At 38.8% G+C, this 22,471-nt stretch overlaps 1 protein-coding gene across 2 annotated transcripts in view; it reads right to left on the bottom strand.

Moving 5' to 3' along the window:
- Positions 1 to 420: 420 nt before the first annotated feature.
- The window catches only part of pcdh1a (protocadherin 1a), a 199,366-nt gene continuing 177,315 nt past the window's right edge, over positions 421 to 22,471 (bottom strand). Inside the window, exons 5-6 of one of the 2 annotated variants that reach the window (XM_047379502.1) lie at positions 22,186 to 22,197; positions 421 to 5,845 (exon numbers count right to left, since the gene is read on the bottom strand). In XM_047379502.1, the coding sequence (XP_047235458.1) occupies positions 5,475 to 5,845; positions 22,186 to 22,197 (383 nt within the window). In that variant the 3' untranslated portion in view covers positions 421 to 5,474. The remainder of the gene's footprint in view (positions 5,846 to 22,185; positions 22,198 to 22,471) is intronic. The other variant, XM_047379503.1, reaches the window with a different exon arrangement.

Genomic DNA, 22,471 nt, shown 5'->3' with positions numbered 1-22,471 from the left:
GTGATGGTTTGACTTGGTCATTTTAATTAAAATTACTAACTAATATTAAGTGCCAAAGGCAATTATTAGGTATTCATAGCCAAACTAAATCTGTGTTTTGTTTTTCCCGTATGGGTTAAACTTCAGATTATAGTTGAACCAAAGACGGCTTTCTAAGATTTTAAGCAAATATTCATTGGTGTCTCAGAAATACTTTTACAAGAAATAGCACCCTGATGATCATGACTTGCATGCATATGCAACTATCGAAGATATGTTGTGTATTAACTAAAGGACATTGGGATTGTGTACCTCCTACCAAGTGTTTAACTAGTTGAAGTAGTGAATACAGGTCCGAAGGCTCTCCTACTTTCAGCCACAACTTGTTTTTGGGCTTATTGAATAATAATAGAAATCAAAGAAAGCACTGACGTTAGTTGTTTTTTTTTTTTTTTTTTCCCTGAAGTGATTTTATTACAAAGTTCATGAGGACTTAAAGTATTACAAGAGAATTTGCCAACATGCGGAAAGAGAACAAAGCAGAACACAGGAGTTGAACAAACTGGTAAGAGAAGACAATCCACTGTTCACAACAAACAGAAAAACTGATTAAGTCCTCAGGAGGTGGGAGCCGGTGAATGACTACAGTGCAGGCATAGAACGGCCACATTCACACTGACTCAGCAAAGGTCAATTCAACCAAGGCAAGATGTGCACATCTCAATAAAACATGTTACAATTTTTATATGCCATCGGCTTTTCTCAGAACTTTTAGAAAGCTTCACTTGTATGTACATAAAACTGTACAAAAACATGGCATCACAAGCATTTTATCCTATATAAATATACCAACATTTAGGATAACAACTAGATTCTCTCTTGCAAAGACATATTTTCAAGGCAATTGTCTTTGTACTAGATGAACTGTGGAAAAAAGATGAAATGTTCAGTCAATTTCAGTTCGTCTGGAGTGGGATGTCGAATAAAACTAAAACGAGTAAACAGTTTCTACCAATCATCTTTGGGATTCATGCTAAAAATTACCGCTGCCGAACAGCAGACTTGGGGTTGTGAGGATCTATGTACACTAACGCCACCGACAGATTTCATTTTTTCACACAGCCAGTTTGCAGAGAGTCTTTGATCAGTAGGAAAAAAAAGAAAGAAAAAGAAAGGGAAAACAAACCACTTTGCCAATTTCGTTACTGTAATTTGTCCATCTGTGCACAGAAATGATCACCATACAATACACATTACAGAGAGGCAAAATATACTCAAGTGAATCCAACATTAAATCAATGTTAAAGTACAAATAAAACATTATCCAACACACTTTTGAGTGTATTTTGGTACTTCGCAACAAACCTTTATCGAGAGGAGCAACTGTATTTCAGACTCAAGTATACACAGTATATTTAGTTTGTGTTCAAAAGAAAGGGCAAACCTGGTGACCAGTTTTTTTTTTTCCAGAAGTGAGTAGCAGGAGGTCAATTTTAGCTGCAGCAAACATTTTACACTTATCAAGGCAGAAGAGGGGATAGAGGGGCTTGTTTATATTTTAAACCAAATTCCCATCTCACCATTTGGCTTGCCAACCAATTATTAAGACTAACAGATCAAACCAGAAATTTACAAACGCTATCTAAAATTCATGGCCTTTTTTCTCATTGTCTGGCATTAAATCAGGCTAAACCTTTCCCAATATAGTTCAAAAATTATGTCTATCTGATAAATGCCAGAATAATAAGAGAAGGTTTTTAGAGAACCTTTTAAACTTGCTTCAAAGAAGTTTGCAAACACCCCCTAAGTATTTGGTAGAACTGCTGTTTAAACTGCATAATTTGGGTCAAACCTCCTTAAGCTTCTCACAAGAGTTTACTAAAATTTGGCTCCACCCTTGTAATATAATTTGTGTCAGGTTTAGGCCTCTTTGCTCATACACGCCTTTTCAGCCCTGCCCACAATTTTCCTATGGGGCTGAGATAAAAGTTTTGTGGTGGTCACTGACTTTGTCATCCTTAAGCCACTTTGTAACTAATTTATCTGTGTACTTATAGGGTCATTGTCTATTTAGAGGACACATATGTGCCACAGCTTTAAAGCCCTCGCTGATGTCTTAAAATGTTGCTTCAGTATTTCCACAAGATGTTTTTTCCTCAAGATGGCATCTATGTTGTCAAGTGCACTTTGCACTTGGACTGGTGTTCTCAGGCTTGCAATGTTCCCCCTTTTTTGCCAAATGTAATGGGTAAACATTTCAGTGTCATCAGACCACAGGACATGTCTCCAAAGATTAAGGTGTTTGTGCATTTGCCAGCCAGAATCTTCATAAGATATTTGGCTCTCATTTTGAGGTTGATTGGCTGTTATTTTGTATCAAAACAAATTCTTCTCTGGGACACAGAACTTGCTTATAATTGGTTGAGTAGTTCAATGTGGCCCCGCCTCCAAACATCTGGAAACTGTAACTGTGTGTTTTAGGTGTTGTCTTAAAACACATCCATAGGTGTGTCTGCATGTAACATGTAAGCTGCATGTAAACTTCAGAATTTGGAGAAAGTAATTGCAAAATTGACTGTCTTATTATTCTTGCTTTCTGTTTATTTCAACTGACCTAAAACAAGAAAGGTTTAGATTTCATCAGTGCCAGACGAAAAAAAAAAAAAAAAAAGACTGTGTCTTCTTAAAAAAACTGTATCTGAGTAACCCCTGTCCTTTGTATATTAACAATCAAAGAGACCTCACGGGATAGTTTACATATTTACTTTAGTTATACTTAGATCGACAAATTTGCAACTGAGACTTTGTGACATTCATTTTATTACTCATTGCTATCTCTTTCTCACTTGTCACTATTTCCAGGTCAGCGATCTTATCTGCTGCTTTCAGTTGGTGAATCCACAGCTCTGAGAGGGCTGGTGGAAGGGAGGTTAATCACAGTATATCATGGCTTGTTGTTTGAATTTTTTTTTCGGTTGCTAAATGGCTTTGAAAGTGGCATAATGTGCTTTCTCCCCCTGAAGGCAGGATATTTGCTGAGCTTATTTAATCACAGCTATGTCCAGTAATCTCCATATGTTTTGTGTTTTAAATGGGCTAAATGCAGCTTGTAGTGGGTTGTGCGATGAGGTAAGTGCTGTTAAAAATACCCCCGCTTTAAATGATTGTAGCTCTGTGGGTGGATTTGTATTGTCTGGTGAGTGCCTTGTCCAGGGGATTCGCTCACACATGCCCCAGCTCAAGACTCATTACTCACCCTAATTAGGAAATGTCCATTCTCGGCTCTTCCATCCTCACTCAGAGGCACAATCTCACTATGGAAATACTCTGCAGAGGTGAAAGGTATCTACAAACCTAATCAAATCGATGTTTAAATCAAAGATACCGAATAGCGCTACGATGTTTTAGAGCAGGTTAGTGGAGTCGTCATTAACATTCAATTACTAACTAATACATAGTGCCCTTTCTACATATCCTTCAAATTTACTTGGAAAATCTTTGTTAGGATAAATGAATCCCCTAGGAACACCCTATTTTTAGTAACTTTTCAAGAGTGATAGATTTAAAATACCTAATAACTTATTAAAAATATTGTCCTCAATACAACCACAAATTTGTTGAAGAACAACACACTGTAGCACATAAATGTGAAGTGGAGAAAAAAAGATGCATGGGGTCAACTTTTTTTAGAAATTCCAATCTGAAAGGTGTTTTCCCTATGAGTCAGAACTTTGTAGATCTACCTTTTGCTGCAATAGCAGTAAATTCAGGGTATGTCTCTACCAGTGCTGCACATCTAGAGACATGTTTATTTTTTGCCAATTCTTTCTTGTAAATCAGCTTGTCTATCTCTAACAGTGGTGTGGTTAAAAACCACTACAGATGAAGTAGCTCCACTGCATAATTCTGCCACCACTGTGTTGCACTGTGGTGATGGTGTATTTAGAGTAATGAGCAGTGTTAGTTCTCTGTCACACACAGCATTATTGTTTACTAATTTGTATATCACATACAATCTCAAAAAGTACATTGAAGTTTGTGTAGTAAACCTGACAAAATATGAAAAAAAGTTCAAATAGTGTGAAATGTTTCACTGAATGTTCAGGAGTCTGATGCTGATTTGAAAATCTATCTTTAGTTTAAAAATAAATAATATGTTCTTTCATGTTAGTCCCACATTGATAGTACAATGACCTATGTATTGAATTCCGAATTCAAGATTGGCTTATCTATTGTGATGTGATACCTTAAAAAATAGCCTTTGGAGCATCTATCTAGTTTACATCAGTACCATATTAGGTTCCACAAGTACCCATAACCCTTGTGGCCCTTAACACTCAAGTGCCCTTTTATTTAAATAGATTCTCAGGCATTCATTAGATCTATATCAAGTCTTATGAACTGCAACGGGAACAGAATGAGAACAAATTGTGTCTTGCATGTGAAGCCCTCTGATTGTCTCAATAGAGAGGAACTTTCTGTAACTACTGCAGTGGTATCTCAAGTGGGGAGCAAAAAGCCAATCAGAATGTGTCTGGCGAGAACTCTGCGTTTCGTCATTGTGACCCTCCGGGTTCTGTGGCCAAGTCAACCGCTTTCATGATGAACGGCAGGTCACAGTGCTGCGAGTCAGTGGAACATAATGTCAGATTAAATGCTGCCACACAGCTCTCTACAGCAGTGGCGGAGCTCTACAGGGAGCGGAGGTAAAGGCCATTCCACTATGATTAGGGGTCAAAAGTGTGTGTGTGTGTGTGTGCGTGTGCGTGTGTGTGTGTATGTGAGCCTGTGTGTGTGTGTGTGAGCATGTGTGTGTGTGTGTGAGCATGTGTGTGTGTGATACTGTGGAACAGATAAATGCCTTCCACAATGTCGAGTCCCTCTCCAGGAGATGATTTCAGTCAAGTTTAAACAGCAGCAGTAAAGAAAAGCTTAAATATGTTAAAGTTCAGAGGCATTCTTTGCAGATTGTGCCAGACGAAAACATATGCAGAACACACCATTCAAAAGTATTTACAGCTCTGTACATTAAGAACGACCATTTGATCTAACTCCTGGTCTCAAGTGTTATGCCTTCTGACATGGCCAGATTAGACGTCTATTAAATAATACCTAGAAATGGCACAAGAGCACTGACCACAACTTTCAAGAACTCACTTCACAGACTTGGCCTTGCCTAACTATAACAATAATTAGTCACTGCTAAAGTAGCTATTTCCACTTGCGGTTCTTTCCTAACTTTCTGGATTGTATCCACTGAAAGTTTCAATAAATAAATGAGGGAGTGCATCAATTATTTTGTGGAATCATTCCAAGATTTAAGGATGAGCTGATAATTTATGTGAGAAATGACTAGTGTTCATGCCAGTGATTGAAAGAGTCATGACCGATCGTTACTTATACCCCGGCCGTAGGCTTTAGCGAATTGACAGTCTTTTTATTTTCTCCTTCTGAAGTGGGTGTAGCTTTTCTTCATTTGTGTACCGATCTGTTTCTCACAGGTAAATTTCACGTTTCGGAGTGTGGGCAGAAGGGGACGTGGGTGGGAACTCAGAGGCCACGCTCAGGGGCATCTCCTCTACAGGGCAGTCCAGACCGGCATCCTGGCCGCTGCTGGAATAGGCACTGCGGGAGGGCGGAAGGCGTGACCGGAGCTCCTCGCCAACCAGCCTGGCGCTGCCGTTGGCCAGGCGCCCCAGACTCCCTCTCTCCTGGTAAGGCACGAATGTGGAGAGCTTGGGGGGGTTCCTGGTCTTCCGCAGAGGGGAGGGATGTCCCGGCATCCAGCAGGCATCTGAGTGACCCAATTCGCTGCATTCGGTTGTGCAGTTTCCAGTCATTGCCACATCAGGAAGGGAGCGGATATCTGTGGGCAGGTGAGAGGAAAACAACACTTTCAGAGAGAGCCTTACACTGGAATAATACCCGTTGTAAAATATTTGCAAAAATTAGCATTTGTGAACCAAATGGTGTCATCTTATGCACCCCATGATACCCCTACCCCCCACCCCCATCCTTGAGGTCTTTGCAGCTGTTGCTAAGCAGTCAGCAGCAGTTGCTATGTAGCTGTCGCTATGCACTGTGTAATGAGTGCTACTGTGTGTGTAGTCTACAAGCTGGTGTGGTAGATGCAAGAGGCGACGTGCTGTGTCTTTGTCATTTAGAAGTATCCCCCAGCAGTCTGTCTGGTATATTTGTAATATATCATCATATTGTTAATATGTTTAACAGCAACTTATTTCTATTATATGTTATTTCCATGCTGTGAATAAAACATTGAATATGTCTCACAGGAGAGCAAAAAAGAAGGCAAATTATACATTTAGTGCTCGGTTATAAAGGGAATATCTGGATCCTTTAGGGAAGGAAAAAAAACCAAAACATTGCTGAATGAGTTATTGATTGACAGTGCTGAAATGAGTTCCCTGCCCTTGATTATCATCCATTTTTTATTCAGCTTTTCCTAATTAAATAAATGGGTCCACAACCCAGTGACCTCGTTTTACGCACAAGCTGAGAGAGCTCCAAAATAAGTTTGCATGAGCTATCGCTTAAGCGCAGTAACACTTTCTGAAGGCAAGCACAGCACCAGGGAGGCACTTTATTTGTCCGCTTGAAATGTTCAGCTGGCCACTGACGGGTTTGCCAAATGCACACCTGTTGACAAGCCGAACATGCAGCACAGATTATTCAGAAATACCACTCCATTTATCATTTGTTTCCCTTTAGACTCACGTTGGGACAAGCCGGATCAATGTCTGAGAGAGAGGAGCAGACAGTGAAGATCTGTGTGTCTGTGATGTTACTGACGTGTAATGTTGTGATTGCTGTGATAAAAGCATTACTTTAATACCACAGAGCTGTCCACACCATGGGACGACATGTTCATTATAGATGCTCCATTCTTGTTCTGCGGTTACAGCACGGCAGGCAAATGAGAGAAAATGTTTGCACATAGGGCACAAAAACGCAAACACACACACACACATATATATATATATATATATATATATATATATATATATACAGGGGTTGGACAATGAAACTGAAACACCTGGTTTTAGACCACAACAATTTATTAGTATGATGTAGGTCCTCCTTTTGCGGCAGCATCAATTCGTCTTGGCAATGACATATACAAGTCCTGCACAGTGGTACGCTTCTTTGGGGCTTCTCCACACCATAACTCTCCCGGATGTGGGGAAAGCAGTAAAGGTGGACTCATCAGAGAACAATACATGTTTCACATTGTCCACAGCCCAAGATTTGCGCTCCTTGCACCATTGAAACCGACGTTTGGCATTGGCATGAGTGACCAAAGGTTTGGCTATAGCAGCCCGGCCGTGTATATTGACCCTGTGGAGCTCCCGACGGACAGTTCTGGTGGAAATAGGAGAGTTGAGGTGCACATTTAATTCTGTCGTGATTTGGGCAGCCGTGGTTTTATGTTTTTTGGATACAATCCGGGTTAGCACGCGAACATCCCTTTCAGACAGCTTCCTCTTGCGTCCACATTTAATCCTGTTGGATGTGGTTCGTCCTTCTTGGTGGTATGCTGACATTACCCTGGATACCGTGGCTCTTGATATATCACAAAGACTTGCTGTCTTGGTCACAGATGCGCCAGCAAGACGTGCACCAACAATTTGTCCTCTTTTGAACTCTGGTATGTCACCCATAATGTTGTGTGCATTTCAATATGTTGAGCAAAACTGTGCTCTTACCCTGCTAATTGAACCTTCACACTCTGCTCTTACTGGTGCAATGTGCAATCAATGAAGACTGGCTACCAGGCTGGTCCAATTTAGCCATGAAACCTCCCACACTAAAATGACTGGTGTTTCAGTTTCATTGTCCAGCCCCTGTGTATATATATAATATTATATATATATATATATATATATATAATAGAATATATATATGTATATATATAATATAATATATTTATATATATATATATATAATATAATATATATATATATAATATAATATATTTATATATATATATATAATATTATATATATATATATATATATATATATATATATATATATATATATATACACAAACACACACACACAACACCTGAGGGATGCTGTTGAACGGGACACAAAGGATGCAACCACAAAGGATGACGTACTGGAGGTAGCAACAAGAGTTCAAAGTTAATAGAGAGAGTGCCAGCTAGAAGGTAAGCCTGCGAGATGTACCAGCAGTACTTATGACCAGTGGCAAGATAATTAGCCCACAAAATGTCAGACCACTGAAGGCAGAAAAATTGCATCTGATTCACCAATACTTCAGTCAATCAAAGTGAGAACATGGTTTCTACCTGTTTTCCATGTAAAAATCCAGTCTTAAATATTTAGGCACTTATGTTCTTCACGTGCTTTTGAAATTTAAAGTACAACATTTCGCTTTAAATTTATGGCAGACACTTCTGCAATGAATCAACTTTAAATATGAAATATGAAAAAGCCTACAGACAAAAAAAGAAACACAACAAAGTAAGCGATGAAAGAACAAAAGACATTAGTGGGGAAGGAAGAACATAAGGAACAAAGGTAGTAAGGATACATAGAAAAAGAATGATGGACATGAGGTAGGGAGAAAGGAAGGACACAAAGAAAAGAAAGAAAGAATAAGACAAAATATAGAAAGAAGGAAGGACAAAAGCAAGGGAAAAAAAAGGATATGAGGAAGAAAGGATGGCAAGATACAAGAACGGACAAAAGGTAACGAGGAAGAAAAACGAGGGAAACAAGTCGTGAACAAAGAAGGCAGAAAAGTCAAATAAAAGGGAGGAGAAAAGGAGACAGGAATACAGAATAGATACAAGGAAGAATGGGAGGAAAGGATGAAGGACATTAGGGAGAAATGATTGACTTCAGGCAGAAAGGGAGGAGGTAGTTAGAGAAGGAAATGCAAAAGAAACTTGGAAAGACACACACCAGAGAGGAGGGAAACAGACAAGAACAGATTGAAGGAAGAATGCAAGGAAGCAGGGCCAGTTCTTGGGATATGTCACATAGTTTGTCACCAACTGCTGAAGAGGGCGCTGCTGCGACAACGCAAAAAAGAAGAAAAAAGAGGTGTTAATTAAATTAAAAATAGCAAGAATGTGCAGCGCTGACTGGCGCCCTTTTCTCATGACCTGTATTGAAAATGAAAATTCAGAAAACACGACCAACAACCCCAGCTCCAATGCACACTGTTGTTCCTCATTCTGATGGCCCTGGCACTGCTGTCAATCAAATACACCAATCAGCTGATCCAACGTTAGTGGGCAAAGAAATTCTTGAATAATTTAGTTCATCTTTAAATCAATTTGCAGAGAGTCTGAGAGCATCTGCTAACCTTTCTAACCTTAAGTTACACTTGAGCTAAATAAAGTTAGCAGGCAGGTTCTGTTGTTAACTAGCTGAAGTTAGGATACGATCTTTAGCTTTGGCAGATCTGTTTAATTGTTTGATTTTTTATTTTTTTTTTACCTGAATCAGTTGTGTTTGATGTTTGAACAGCTTAAAATGAGTTTACCTGCTGAACACAAGGAAGAGAGGAAGAACAAAGGGGACAAAGAAAGAACACAAGAAAGGAAAGAAAGAAGGAAGGAAGGAAGAACATAAGTTTGGGAAGAAAAGACATGAGGGACAGAGGAAGGAAGGGAGGAAGAAAAGCGCAAAAAGAGGAAAGGAAGCACACTAGAAAGGAGTGTAAGACAGGAGAGAAGGGCACAAGAAATGATGAATGAAGGGAAGACTAGATTCAGACAACAGGATGGGAAATAAAGTGTGAAAACACATTTGTTTGATAATCAATTGCTGTTTTCCCAGTCTTATCCAAACTGGAAAAGAAATCAAATTCCAGGCATATGCTTTAGTGCTAACTAACATAATGGAGAATATTTATTTTTATTTCTTTGTTCATATTGGTAACTATTTATTTCTTACTGGTAATCCATATACAATTGCCCCATTGTTAATTGCAGTAATAATAACTGGGGAAAGAAGAATGCATAGCCTGAGCTGTTTTTGCAGTTAATCTCATTGTTCCTGTAATCCAAAACAGCAGGATGTTTAAGCTATTTAATACATTCACTTCACAATTGGAGAATGTTCTGCCTTATTCATGCCTAATTAATTACCAGGATGCTTAAGCTGGTGCTTGTTTATGTTTAAGAGGTCATTGTAATTGAGCTAACAATCTTTTCAAATTAATTACATATATTTTTATGCTTGATATAGAAGAAAAAAATAATTAAATACGTAAAGCGCCTTAATAAAATACTTATACCTGTGAAACTTTTCCATATCCTATCCCATTGAAACAACAAACATCTTCTGAATATAAATGTATGCCACACTCTTCAGATTTGTATTTGTACAAAGAAAACTAAAAACATATTTCACCTTCCCTCTACTTTATAAATAGGCACCACTTTTTGTTGGGGTATAACATAAAATCACAATAAAATACATTGCAGTTTCCTCTTGTAATGTGACAGAATGTGAAAAAAAATTCAAGGGGTGGGAATACTTTGTAAGCTGTGTAAAATGATGAGCAACCAAGATAAGAGATTCACACGTCTTTGCCTGTGTGCATGTGTGCCACCTCCTCCTTGATGAGTGGAGTCTCATTTTCACTCGGCTTTGCTATCTGCAAGCGTGGTCTGGATGCATCATGGAAGCGAAAATGGACTCAAGCTGCAGGAGATGTTCACAGGAAGAGAGGTTTGAGGAGCACACTTTTAAGTACAAGTGCAGTCGCGTAGGCATCTACCCCAAACGGATTTCACACTTGATTAAAACTTCTCCACAGCTTCCAGGAGGTTTACGTCTTACCATGAGGCAACATGTTCAAATCGGAGCAGCTGCACATCTACAAAGCAGTGTACTGTGGGGGGAGGAAATAAAGCACCTTTTCTTTGGGGAAGCTTTTAAAAATGCTCCGCATGCCACCTTTGGGCATATTTTTGTCATGATGAATTAGAAATTATCAATCAAGGTGCACATGTGATCAGACCTAGGATGAGTGCAAGATACCTCATTCACAGTTACTCTCTGAAAGAAATAGATCACTCATGCTTGCATGTTTTATGTGCACTTTCCCTTTTAACTCCTCAGTCCGGAGAAAGAAAAGATGAAAGCATCTAAGGTTAATACTGATTGCTGCATCATGACTGACTGTCAGCCTGGTGAATCACTTCAGGTTGAATGTGTTTTTAGAAAAGATAACATGAAGTTGTTTAAAGAAATGCCAAGTAAAAGAAAACATGTTATGAAAAATGACACATTGCACCGGTGACTGAAGTGCACACTGCTCACGCTGAGCCCTGCTCATCATTATCAAGGGGCAGAAAATCCATCGTGACAGCTAAATATACAACAAGATGCCAAAGTCATGTCATTTTTCTCCAGTAGTGCCAAAGCATGTATCGTGTGTCTTGCATGCACCTCGTGTCAATGGTTTTGAAAGCCATTACCTTGTTGGAAAGTGTTTTATCTCCTTTTCATTTGGTTTCATTCAGAGTGAAAAACCATTTGCTCTTAACAGACAATTCAAAAGACTAGAAGTCTATCTTCAGCCGCATCCTGCTGCTCTGCTCCATGCAGTCCTTAACATTCCTTACTGCATGCCATTTCCATTTACGCACATCAGTTTTCCTAACAACACGTCGGTGATTATGTTGCTCCAATACATAGTTGAAGCACAAGTTTTTGGGTTTGTTTTTTTTTACCTTGAGCTGACCTTTCTATCACACTCAAATCCATTTTCACACAAAACAATCAATGCTGATAATTATTCTTTTGTGTCTGCCTTTTGCTGTGGCCATTAGCTGTTAGTGGCTGTAGTGCAGTTCACTTACAGTGTGGTGAGGTGCTGTCCACTCTGCAAAATAAAAACATGCACAACACAAAGGTGTCTGAATGTTTGAAGGGTGTGATGAAGCAAATGAGTCAACTTCAGAGAAGAGGACCCAGCTAGAGGGACTGTGGGAAAATTGATATTTTCTCACCCACTCAACCCTGCATGCATTTTGTATATATACCTAGAATAACTCTGCTTACACACCGATCATTTCTATTTTTATAGTCTTAAATACCATCGACAGAGGGCTAGATAATGGAAAACAGATTAACTAATTACAGCAATAAAACCCTTTTATACCCTTTACTCTGATACCCCTAAACAAAATCCAGTTCAAACAATGCAATACAAATGTTCTGTGAAGGACTCAGAGGGTTGTAAGAGACCATCAGTTAACAAACAAGTGAACATAATGAAGACCAATGAAAGGGCGCAGCTGTGGCGTGACGGGTAAAGTTTGCAACCCATATACAGAGGTTACAGTCCTCAAGCTGCAGTCACAGGTTCAAGTCCCAGTGACCTTTGCCCCATGTCTTCATTTCTCTGTCCACCCCATTTCCTGTCAGTCAACTAACAAAATAAAGGCCACTAGTGCCACAAAATAAAAATAAAAAACAACCAAGTAACTGGGATAAAATTGCGGAGAAGCTTAAAACAGGGCTAGGCTATAAAACAATATTCCAAGCTTTGAGCATCCTGCAGAGCACTTTCAATCCATTTATGAAAATGAAGAGTGTGAGGGACAACTGTAAACCTAGCAAGCCATGGCCATGCACCTAATCTGAATCTGGCAATGAAAGAACTGATGTGAGAAGTATCCAATAGTATGTTGTAGCTCTGGAGGATCTGCATAAAACTACAGCCCATGTGGGAGAATTTGCTGGCAGGACAACTATAAGTCATTAAATCTGGCCTTTGTGAGAAAGTGACAAGAAAAAGTCATAGGGAGTCCAGTTTAAAGATGGCCTCGTCATATGAGACCAAAATTAAAGTTTTTGGCTTACTTCCAAAACACTTTGTCAAGTATAAAACTAACACTGCACATTGCTCTGAACACACTATTCTCTGGTAAAACATGGTGGTGGCAACATCATACTGTGGGGATGCTTTTCTTCAGCAGCTATATTAAACTGATTAGATTGGATGGGAAGATGATGGAGCTAACGCCAGGATTCTCCTGGAAGACAAACCTGTTTGATGCTGCAAAAGACTTGAGTTTAGGGAGGAGGATAATGACACTTGCCAAGTGAAATTGTTTAGATCAAAGCCTCTCCATATGTTAGAATGTGTCAGAAAAATACCAAGTTCCAAAATTCAAATCAGAATGTAACAGACTTGTAACTATTCAGACTACTGTCGACTACTGCAAATTTGCCTCAATCAGCCTCTGGTCTAAATCTAAGCTAATGCTGGTTGATGCACATTTCACACATGCTAAGGATCATATTTATAGCTCTTTGCCACCATCTAAGCCACAGATGTTATACCCATTTGTGCCTAATTGATTTCATTTGCATATAACCTAAATTTATATAGTATAACAATTCAATTCAAAAATACTTTATTAATCCCAAAGAGAAATTAAATGTTGTTGTAGCTCATTATGAAGGTTTCTTTAAAGAGCAACAACCTCAACTTCATTTAACATCAGCTTAACCAATTTTGCAGAGAAGAATAGGCAATTATTTCAGTCTCTAGATAGGCAAAACTTGCATATCCTAAACGTTCAGGGTGTCAATACATTGCAATGTTCTAATATTATATTGGCTGAAATAGGCTAACTAGACTTTGAGAGCTTGTGATTTTGCTTTGAAGAGCAGTGACTCATTGACATTTCTTCATCTCTGCACAGCAGAATTCTTTTCCTGTTTGCCAGCAGACAAATTACACCTATTTTCACCTTACGCAGGGGTCACTTCTGTCTGCCTTCTTACAGTGGCATCATTAACAAGGAAAACAGCAAATTTTACCTCCTTTCACCTTCAGTACCATCACAGCCAACTCACACTGGACATTTTAAAAGTGCCTTGACTGCAGTAGCACAACATGGACATACTGCACAGTGCAGTCGCAGAAAAGGGGGCTACACACGGAAGCTTATCCCGCCGGCCTGACAGATACATGTGAGGGGTGGGTTTGCATGCTGCTTGCATCAGGGTGCCAGTGGGAGGTGTTGAGTGTCTGAGGCAGGCTTCCTCATCGTCTGATCCCCTGCCCACGGGCATAGAGGGAAGCTGCCTCTTCCTGAGATTTCACACTGCTCCTTCTCTGTTTGATTGCAAATGCTGCCTCTCCCCACCGGCTGCTTTCGAGCGCGAGCGCCACACCGCTATGATCGATAACGGACAAATATGAGAGAGCCATGGCTCATAGAGGGAAACAACTGCAGGAAAACACAGCAACTCACATTTGGTGAGAGTTCCACATATAAATGCAGCATTTGTGGTCCCTGCAAAGAGTTTATGTGGTAAATGAGTAGAGGAGCTCCAAGGAACAATGGGAAGTGAAGAAGAAATACCCCTATCTTTGCAGACAGTAGTTCCTGTGGTGGCTATCAGTATGATAACTGGGTGTGACTGCATTCTGTGGTTGTCATCCTCCACCAGGAAAAACAACAAGAAACCAGGGTTTTGTATTTATTTAGCTGTGACATGTCAAGTCTTGTTATTCAAAAACTCTCAGTAAGCACAGTAAGCAGAAGTTACCAAATGCAGCTTTTCTTTTCCTTTTTTTTTCCCTCCCCCTGCGGAGGGTTCTATTCTTAAAAGAAATAAACTTGCTACAAATGCACAAACATAGTGTTGACATGCACATTTAGCTTGTTCATTGTATCTGAACCCAGAAAAACAATGGGGGTGTTTGTAACCTTAGATACACACTTTAGGCATCCCACCAGCAAAATTACAATATGCAGGAATTTCTGTTTTACCATAGATATGCGGAAAATGATGAATGAGTTAAAGCAGTATACGCCATTAGAATACGATCTAGGCTGGCTCTGTGGATAATTGCTACAAGTATATTCAAATGCTGTTTTCCTGTTAAGCTTTCCTTTTATATCCTAAAAAAAAGAAATAAAGATTGAATGCATCAATTTTTAAAGCCGTGCAGGGAATTCTGTCTTTCTAAGGTGCACAAGGTTAAATGTTTTAGCAGACACAGGTTAATCAATTCTCAAGTCAAGCTGTCTGCAGAAGGAGATGGCAGGATAACAATTGGTCTGAAGCACAAGTGTCAGAGTCTCTCTTGCAGACTCACTGACATCTGAATTTCGAGCTTTCTGCCTTTTGCTGACAAATCCTGATGAGTGGACATGACGGCTAGAGGCACATCAGGAAAGAAGAAGGAAAAAGAGACAGTGTAGCGGCTTCAGTTAGTGCTTGTGCACCTCTTGTCAGATCTCTCACAATCCACCATTTTGTGTTAGAGTTCCTCTATTTGAAAACTGCCTTTTGTATTGGTGCGTTTGACAAAGCCTTAGCACCTGCTGACAGATCATGCTATGCACAGGCTCCTCCAATTGAGAAGCTGATATGCGGTGTGATGTGTCAACCAACACTAAGGCTTTGTCAAACTGTCACACATGGGCATGGCATTTTCAGATAAAAGCGATTCAAAACATTGGTGGAATAGGATGGGGGAGTAAAGTGTGCTAAATTATGATATACTTCTTTTCTGTAAGTAATAGAATTGTTTTTCTGCTGGTAAGGTATTTGTTGAATGCATGAGTGGAGAACTGCTCTCAGCCTTGGCCCATGTTCGTCTTGCTGGTCAATTACTGACTGGAAATTGCATTTTGGAGCTTCACAAAAAGATATTAATTCTCTGTACCTGCCCATATAAAAGTCCAGTGAACAGTTTCAAGAAACAATACCAGTTTTCTTTCAGAGGTCAATAAAGTGGCTCTAAATAATTCGTTAATCTGCATTATAACTAGAGGTGAACTGAGAAATTAGCCGTTCACCAGATTTGGCTGGTTTTCAGTGGTAACCAATCTATGGGGAAATTTAAAAATCTGTTTCCAATGAGGAAACACACTAAATACACTAATATAACAATGTTAAGTATAAACACTGTTACTGAGTGAAGAAGACTCATAATTTGATATTTTTAGTAGCAATGTTGGGTTTTAAAAATATAGCCAGAGCAAGCAGAGAGATGTAAGAAGGCATTTAAACAGCAACTGTATTTTCCACCATAAGTCAAGACATGTCTTTATTTCATTCAGGCTGTGAGAAAGAGAGCAGATAACATGAAGGCTGAACAGGGCACAGCAATGTCGCTCTGATTTTTTTCTTTTTAGCTTTTAGCCTCTGTCTGCTGTGGAGCATGCTGGATTTGGCAGCCTATTGGGAATCTAAGAATGAAAAGGCTCAACATTCTCTATGGAATTCAGCTGTTATAGGAATGCTGGTTGTGCTAACATGGATAATTGTCAGTATAAGATGCTAAATAGAGTTTAAAATTTCAATGCTGTTAGCATTTTCTCTTTGCTTTAAATATACTTGTAAACCTTGTTTAGCTACAACTGCTCTCTCACACACATGGGTACATCATCTCTGCTCCTAATTATAGTAATTTGTACCACAGAGGAAGGTTAGCAAAATATATTTTGAATGCTGTTCTAATATCTTTTTTATTAAATTTGTTGAAGAGAAATTAATATTGGCACGTGAAAGCTTAGCAAAAACCTTGGATTAGAAATATGACAGTTTTTAAATCTAATATTTAACGTATAGCTAACAGGTTGAGCTGGTACCAGTTGATGCATAATGCATACTTAAAATTCGGTATTTTCCCCATCAGTTGGGTGTTAAAATCAAGACAAGAGGAAGCACAAAAACAATCTATTTAAATGGAAAAGATATTTAAGGATGCATGTTGGCCACTCATTCAGGCTGCAAAAGGAAGCAAAAATACAGTACATAACAAGAAGCCAAACACACCTCAGCAAAGTTGCTTGATTTTATCTTAAGCTTTTCAACTTGTTTCTTATCAAACATGTAGGATTTGGCAATGTTGGCAACCACTTGAAATATCAGAATTAAAGCAAGGGTTTTAATTCTCTAGATATTAAACACAGAAACTGTTTTACACCAACTGCTCTCCCACACATGTGATGTGACATCACCCCTGCTCTTAATGTAAATAATTCATAATCTCTCTCAGCCAAAAAGCTAAAAAAATGAATGTTTTGAATTCTGGTTTTACATGTCTGAATGTATATTAAAATACTGACATGTTCTCCTCAGTCTAATTCAGCTATTTCCTTCATGTTGTTTATTCAAACCTTTACTAATAGCTGTTCCAGATAGGATAAAAGTGCAGCAATAAACAGAGAAATCCAGATTAGGACTGACATGGCAAAAATCACTGCCATTTAAGCTTAATGAGTCTTCATTTTTGTTCTTGGTAGATGCTCATGCCATCTCATATTTACACCAAGTAATTACATTTTGAACTATCCTGAAATAGGAAACCATGCATTTCCCATTCAGTTTTCTGTCTAATTTAATTGCAGATGCTCAGTGAAAAGCAAACTGATTTCTTGTGGTGAAGGGTTGTGACTTAATACTATATACACTGATGTTTCTTTTTAAAATCTGTATTACCATACATGTTCAATAGTAATGTGTGAAAATTAAGGGAGAGCTGAATAATGGGTGAATAAGTTAGCTGAAGTCTTGTCATATGAGATGAGCTGAATTTTAGAGTAAGCAGGAAGCTGATGAAACTGAGCTACAAAATTAGAAAAAAAAAAAAAAAAAAAAACATAATCCTTTTGTGAATGTTATGACTGATTTAATACAAAATCCTGTCATGATAATTAAACAGAACATTTTATCATCCGCCTGATTATTGTGTGACATTTACTTGGAGAGATCCTTGTCTATTTTCGTCTAACACCCAAATGTTCCCTCTTCCTGTTGAGTGAATGTCTCTCTGTGTCCTTGCCTTTGAAGCTTTCTGTGTGTTTTTGGCCCTTTCTGTAGCCCTTTCACAGCACCGGCTCTCAACAGCCTAGCACAAGTGGATATAAGATATTACATTTTCCAAAATCCAAAAGAAAAACCTGAGCATTCAGTCTTTAAACTGTTCATCTTTGTTGTATTTAAGCTGTTTATTTGATTGAAGAATCTTTTCCCCTCAGATGGCAGATTTGAGCTCATAACTAATCAACTAAAAATATTTAAGACATATTATTAGTTCTATAAATTATATTTGTAATATTATTTTCCTAAAAAAATCAAATACTTCCTTTTATATGATCTACATCCCTACTTTTCAAAAACTGTTTTAATATCTGGGATTTTGCCCATGGAGTACCATCCAATGCACGACTTTCACACTCAATATCTTTCACCCACTGATCTTATTGACATGTTAAACGGTTGTCTTCCATGATCCGTTTGTTGTTCTTCTTCCTATTTCGATTGGGATGTTATCTCATTGCTAATTCTGCCTTTGATCCCCACAGCCTGCTATGCGGAACACGGTTAACATGGAAAAAATTAACATTAGCTTCTAATTAGCCTGAACCTGCACTGGATTCTTAACAGACTATGAAAGTCATGCAGTTGCTCAAAAAGCAACACAGTTTTCCATGTCTTGTGGAGGATGTATCCCTGTGAAATAGTATTCGTCCCCTTAAAGATTTATTTTGATTCTACTTTTTGGACACACTTTCAGATCTTTTCACAAATTTGGAAATCAGACAAAGAAAACAAGAATGCTGTAAGTGTGTAAACTGCACTTAAAAATGCAATTTTCAAAAGATTATTTTATTTAATAATATTGTGGGATCTTTTGTGACCTCCTGGTCATCAATGCACTTTTGGGGTTATTTTGGGAGGCCGGCCACCCATGAGTAGGTTTACCACAGTTCTTTATTTTGTTCATTCGTGGATAATGGCTCTTCCTGTGGTTCATTGGAGTCCCAAAGCCTTGAAAGTAGCTTTATAACCCTTGATGGACCCTTGGTGGATGATGGATTAGTTCTTGAGTTTATTTAGATCGGTGCAAGATGTGACTTTTTAGTCTCCTTCTTGTTAAAAGACAGGTTTTGCTTAGTTGATGCTTTAATTCTACATGTGTGTCATTATGTCTTGATGTGGCAAGCAAAATTCAGCCAAAAATATGGTCTATGAGCGTTAATTCTTTATTTAAGAAGGGTGGCAATAATTTCTGTTTGTTTTTTTTGTTTGTGTTTTTTGCATAGGACCAGGACCAGTTTGTTCTGAACTGTATTCCCTAAATTAAACAAATCGAAAAAAAAATTAAATAAACAAACAAATAAATAAATATATATATATATATATATATATATATATATATTATATACTGAACAAAAAAGTGTGGAACAACTGAAAATATGTCTTACATTCTAGGTTCTTCAAAGTAGCCACCTTTTGCTTTGATTACTGCTCCGCACACTCTTGGCATTCTGTTGATGAGCTTCAAGAGGTAGTCACCTGAAATGGTTTTCCAACTGTCTTGAAGGAGTTCCCAGAGATGCTTAGCACTTGTTGGCCCTTTTGCTTTCACTCTGTGGTCCAGCTCACCCCAAACCATCTCGATTGGGTTCAGGTCCGGTGACTGTGGAGGCCAGGTCATCTGGCGCAGCACCCCATCACTCTCCTTCTTGGTCAAATAGCCCTTACACAGCCTGGAGGTGTGTTTGGGGTCATTGTCCTGTTGAAAAATAAATGATGGTCCAACTAAACGCAAACCGGATGGAATAGCATGCCGCTGCAAGATGCTGTGGTAGCCATGCTGGTTCAGTATGCCTTCAATTTTGAATAAATCCCCCACAGTGTCACCAGCAAAGCACCCCCACACCATCACACCTCCTCCATTCTTCACAGTGGGAACCAGGCATGTAGAGTCCATCCGTTCACATCTTCTGCGCCGCACAAAGACACGATGGTTGGAACCAAAGATCTCAAACTTGGACTCATCAGACGAAAGCACAGATTTCCACTGGTCTAATGGCAATTCCTTGTGTTCTTTAGCCCAAACAAGTCTCTTCTGCTTGTTGCCTGTCCTCAGCAGTGGTTTCCTAGCAGCTATGTTACCATGAAGGCCTGATTCACACAGTCTCCTCTTAACAGTTGTTCTAGAGATGTGTCTGCTGCTAGAACTCTGTGTGGCATTAACTTGTTCTCTAATCAGAGCAGCAGCTAACCTGCGATTTCTGAGGTTGGTGACGCAGATTAACTTATCGTCCGCAGCGGAGGTGACTCTTGGTCTTCCTTTCCTGGGGCGGTCCTCATGTGAGCCAGTTTCTTTGTAGCGCTTGATGGTTTTTGCGACTGCACTTGGGGACACTTTCAACGTTTTCCCAATTGTTTGGACTGACTGGCCTTCATTTTTTAAAGTAATGATGGCCACTCATTTTTCTTTACTTAGCTGCTTTTTTCTTGCCATAATACAGATTTTAACAGTATATTCAGTAGGACTATCAGCTGTATACTGTATCCACCTCCTGCACAACACAACTGATAGTCCCAACCCCATTTATAAGGCTTGAAATCCCACTTATTAAACCTGACAGGGCACACCTGTGAAGTGAAAACCATTTCAGGTGACTACCTCTTGAAGCTCATCAACAGAATGTCAAGAGTGTGCGAAGCAGTAATCAAAGCAAAAGGTGGCTACTTTGAAGAACCTAGAATATAAGACATATTTTCAGTTGTTTTTCACTTTTTGTTCAGTATATAATTCAACATGTGTTAATTCATAGTTTTGATGCCTTCAGTGAGAAGCTACAATATTCGTAGTCATGAAAATAAATAAAACTCTTTGAATGAGAAGGTGTGTCCAAACTTTTGATCTGTACTGTATATATATAAAAACCAGCAAAAAACATGTAATCTTTAGCGGGACAAATGTTTTTTTTAGAGCATTGTACAACCTTGCCTTTGGCTGTAGTTGTTCCTTGATATCTTTCATCATTTAGTCATATATCATATTGTTCTCCAGACAGAAAGTGGTTGCGCTCAGATTTACATCAGTGCTGCGTACTTCATGTTTTGCTGGGGCAAATGTGTGGATCAGCACAAGTTATACAAAGCGATGACTGCGGTCAAATACTTACAGATTTAGATAATACCATCACAGGAGGTAGATCATTTCCATGTCCAATATGGACAAATATCAACGTAATCTCACACAATCCGATCTTTAGAGCCATGAAAGCAGCCTGTGCAGCAGCTAAATAACCAACCCCAGAAAGGCAAAGGCTTCATTTGGCCATTTACTGCATACAGAGAGTTGCTGCATGACTGACAATTCTTGCGTAAAGTCAACACACTATAGGCAGTCGGATGGAAAGCTCTGCTCCCAGAATGCTCTGAACAATATAGCCATCGGTTAGAAGCAGGACAATTCAAATTTATTCTGGGATGGAATATAAAAATTGCCTTTTGTGGTACAGGTAAAGAACGACAGCAATCTCCACACATGGCTCCTCTCGCTATGGCTCGATGCCAGGCAATGGCTTTTCTGTTAGGGCTTTGATTAGTGAGCAAATGGCACATGAGGCTAAATAATATTACTGAATATTAATATTTTTTAAAGGAGAACTGTACATTTTAGTCTTTAAATATAGATTTAAAGAAACCACAAAACACAGAAGGCAGTGGGGGGTGGTCATCAAGGTGGCTTTTAAGACCAGCATGATTCCTCCCTCCCGTGGTCTGCCTTAGTGATGTGTTGCGTTCAGCTGCCAGCACTTGGTAAAGTATAGTCAAGATCTATGTTCTTTGATAGTGTTTAAAACATCAGACATCTGGCACAATAACCATAATAAAAATACATTTCCACCAATTTTAAGCAACAGTAGGTGATAGGAAGGGATACTCTAGCCAAATAAAGTCAAGACTTGGACTTCAAAGCTTTAATCTGTACTCTAGGAGCATTAATAGCACAATATGAATGCTTTATTACAATATCATAAATGGGATGAAGAGGTGCTACTTTTTGGATAATTAAACTAAAATTTAATACATGCATCTGCAAAATAGCTCAAGCAAGAGGATGATTATTAGGGTCTGAATCATTTTGGATATCTGTTTGGTTACCACGCAGTGACTTAAATGTTACAGTTTGACTACACTGCCTTAATTTATTCCTTATTCATTCAGTATGAATATGGTAAGTTGTAAGGTGGAGTGAGAAAAACCAAAATGCCTCATTATGTACAAACAACACAAGACGCATCCTTGGAATCGCATGTTCATTTGAATCTGCTGGTTACAGTAGAACTTGTCATCTTATCTTCTGTTCATCTGTCTGTCCATCCATTACCCACCCATCTCCTTACAGTGTGTGGCTTACCTCTAGGGAAATCTGCAGCAGGATGACAAGAACTTTTGTATTTATCCATTAAATATCACCAAAAAGTCGCATGAGAATTCTTAAAATATAAATGTAAAATTTGAGTGTGGAATTTTTAAATTAAAAATAGCCAAATACATTATAAGCAAGCAGAGTTAACATATGTTGCATATAAAATATTCCAGACTACCAAACCAGTCCTTTGCCATTGTGATATTGCACACACTAATTGACTGATTGACTATTACCATTCGATATGTTGTGCAGATCTACCAGGGTATAAATC

The sequence above is a fragment of the Girardinichthys multiradiatus genome, chromosome 11 (genome assembly GCF_021462225.1).
Source record: "Girardinichthys multiradiatus isolate DD_20200921_A chromosome 11, DD_fGirMul_XY1, whole genome shotgun sequence".
In the NCBI taxonomy this organism is placed as follows: domain Eukaryota; kingdom Metazoa; phylum Chordata; class Actinopteri; order Cyprinodontiformes; family Goodeidae; genus Girardinichthys; species Girardinichthys multiradiatus.
The sequence above is the reverse complement of the archived record's forward strand: the minus strand, read 5'-3'. Positions and strand labels throughout refer to the sequence as shown.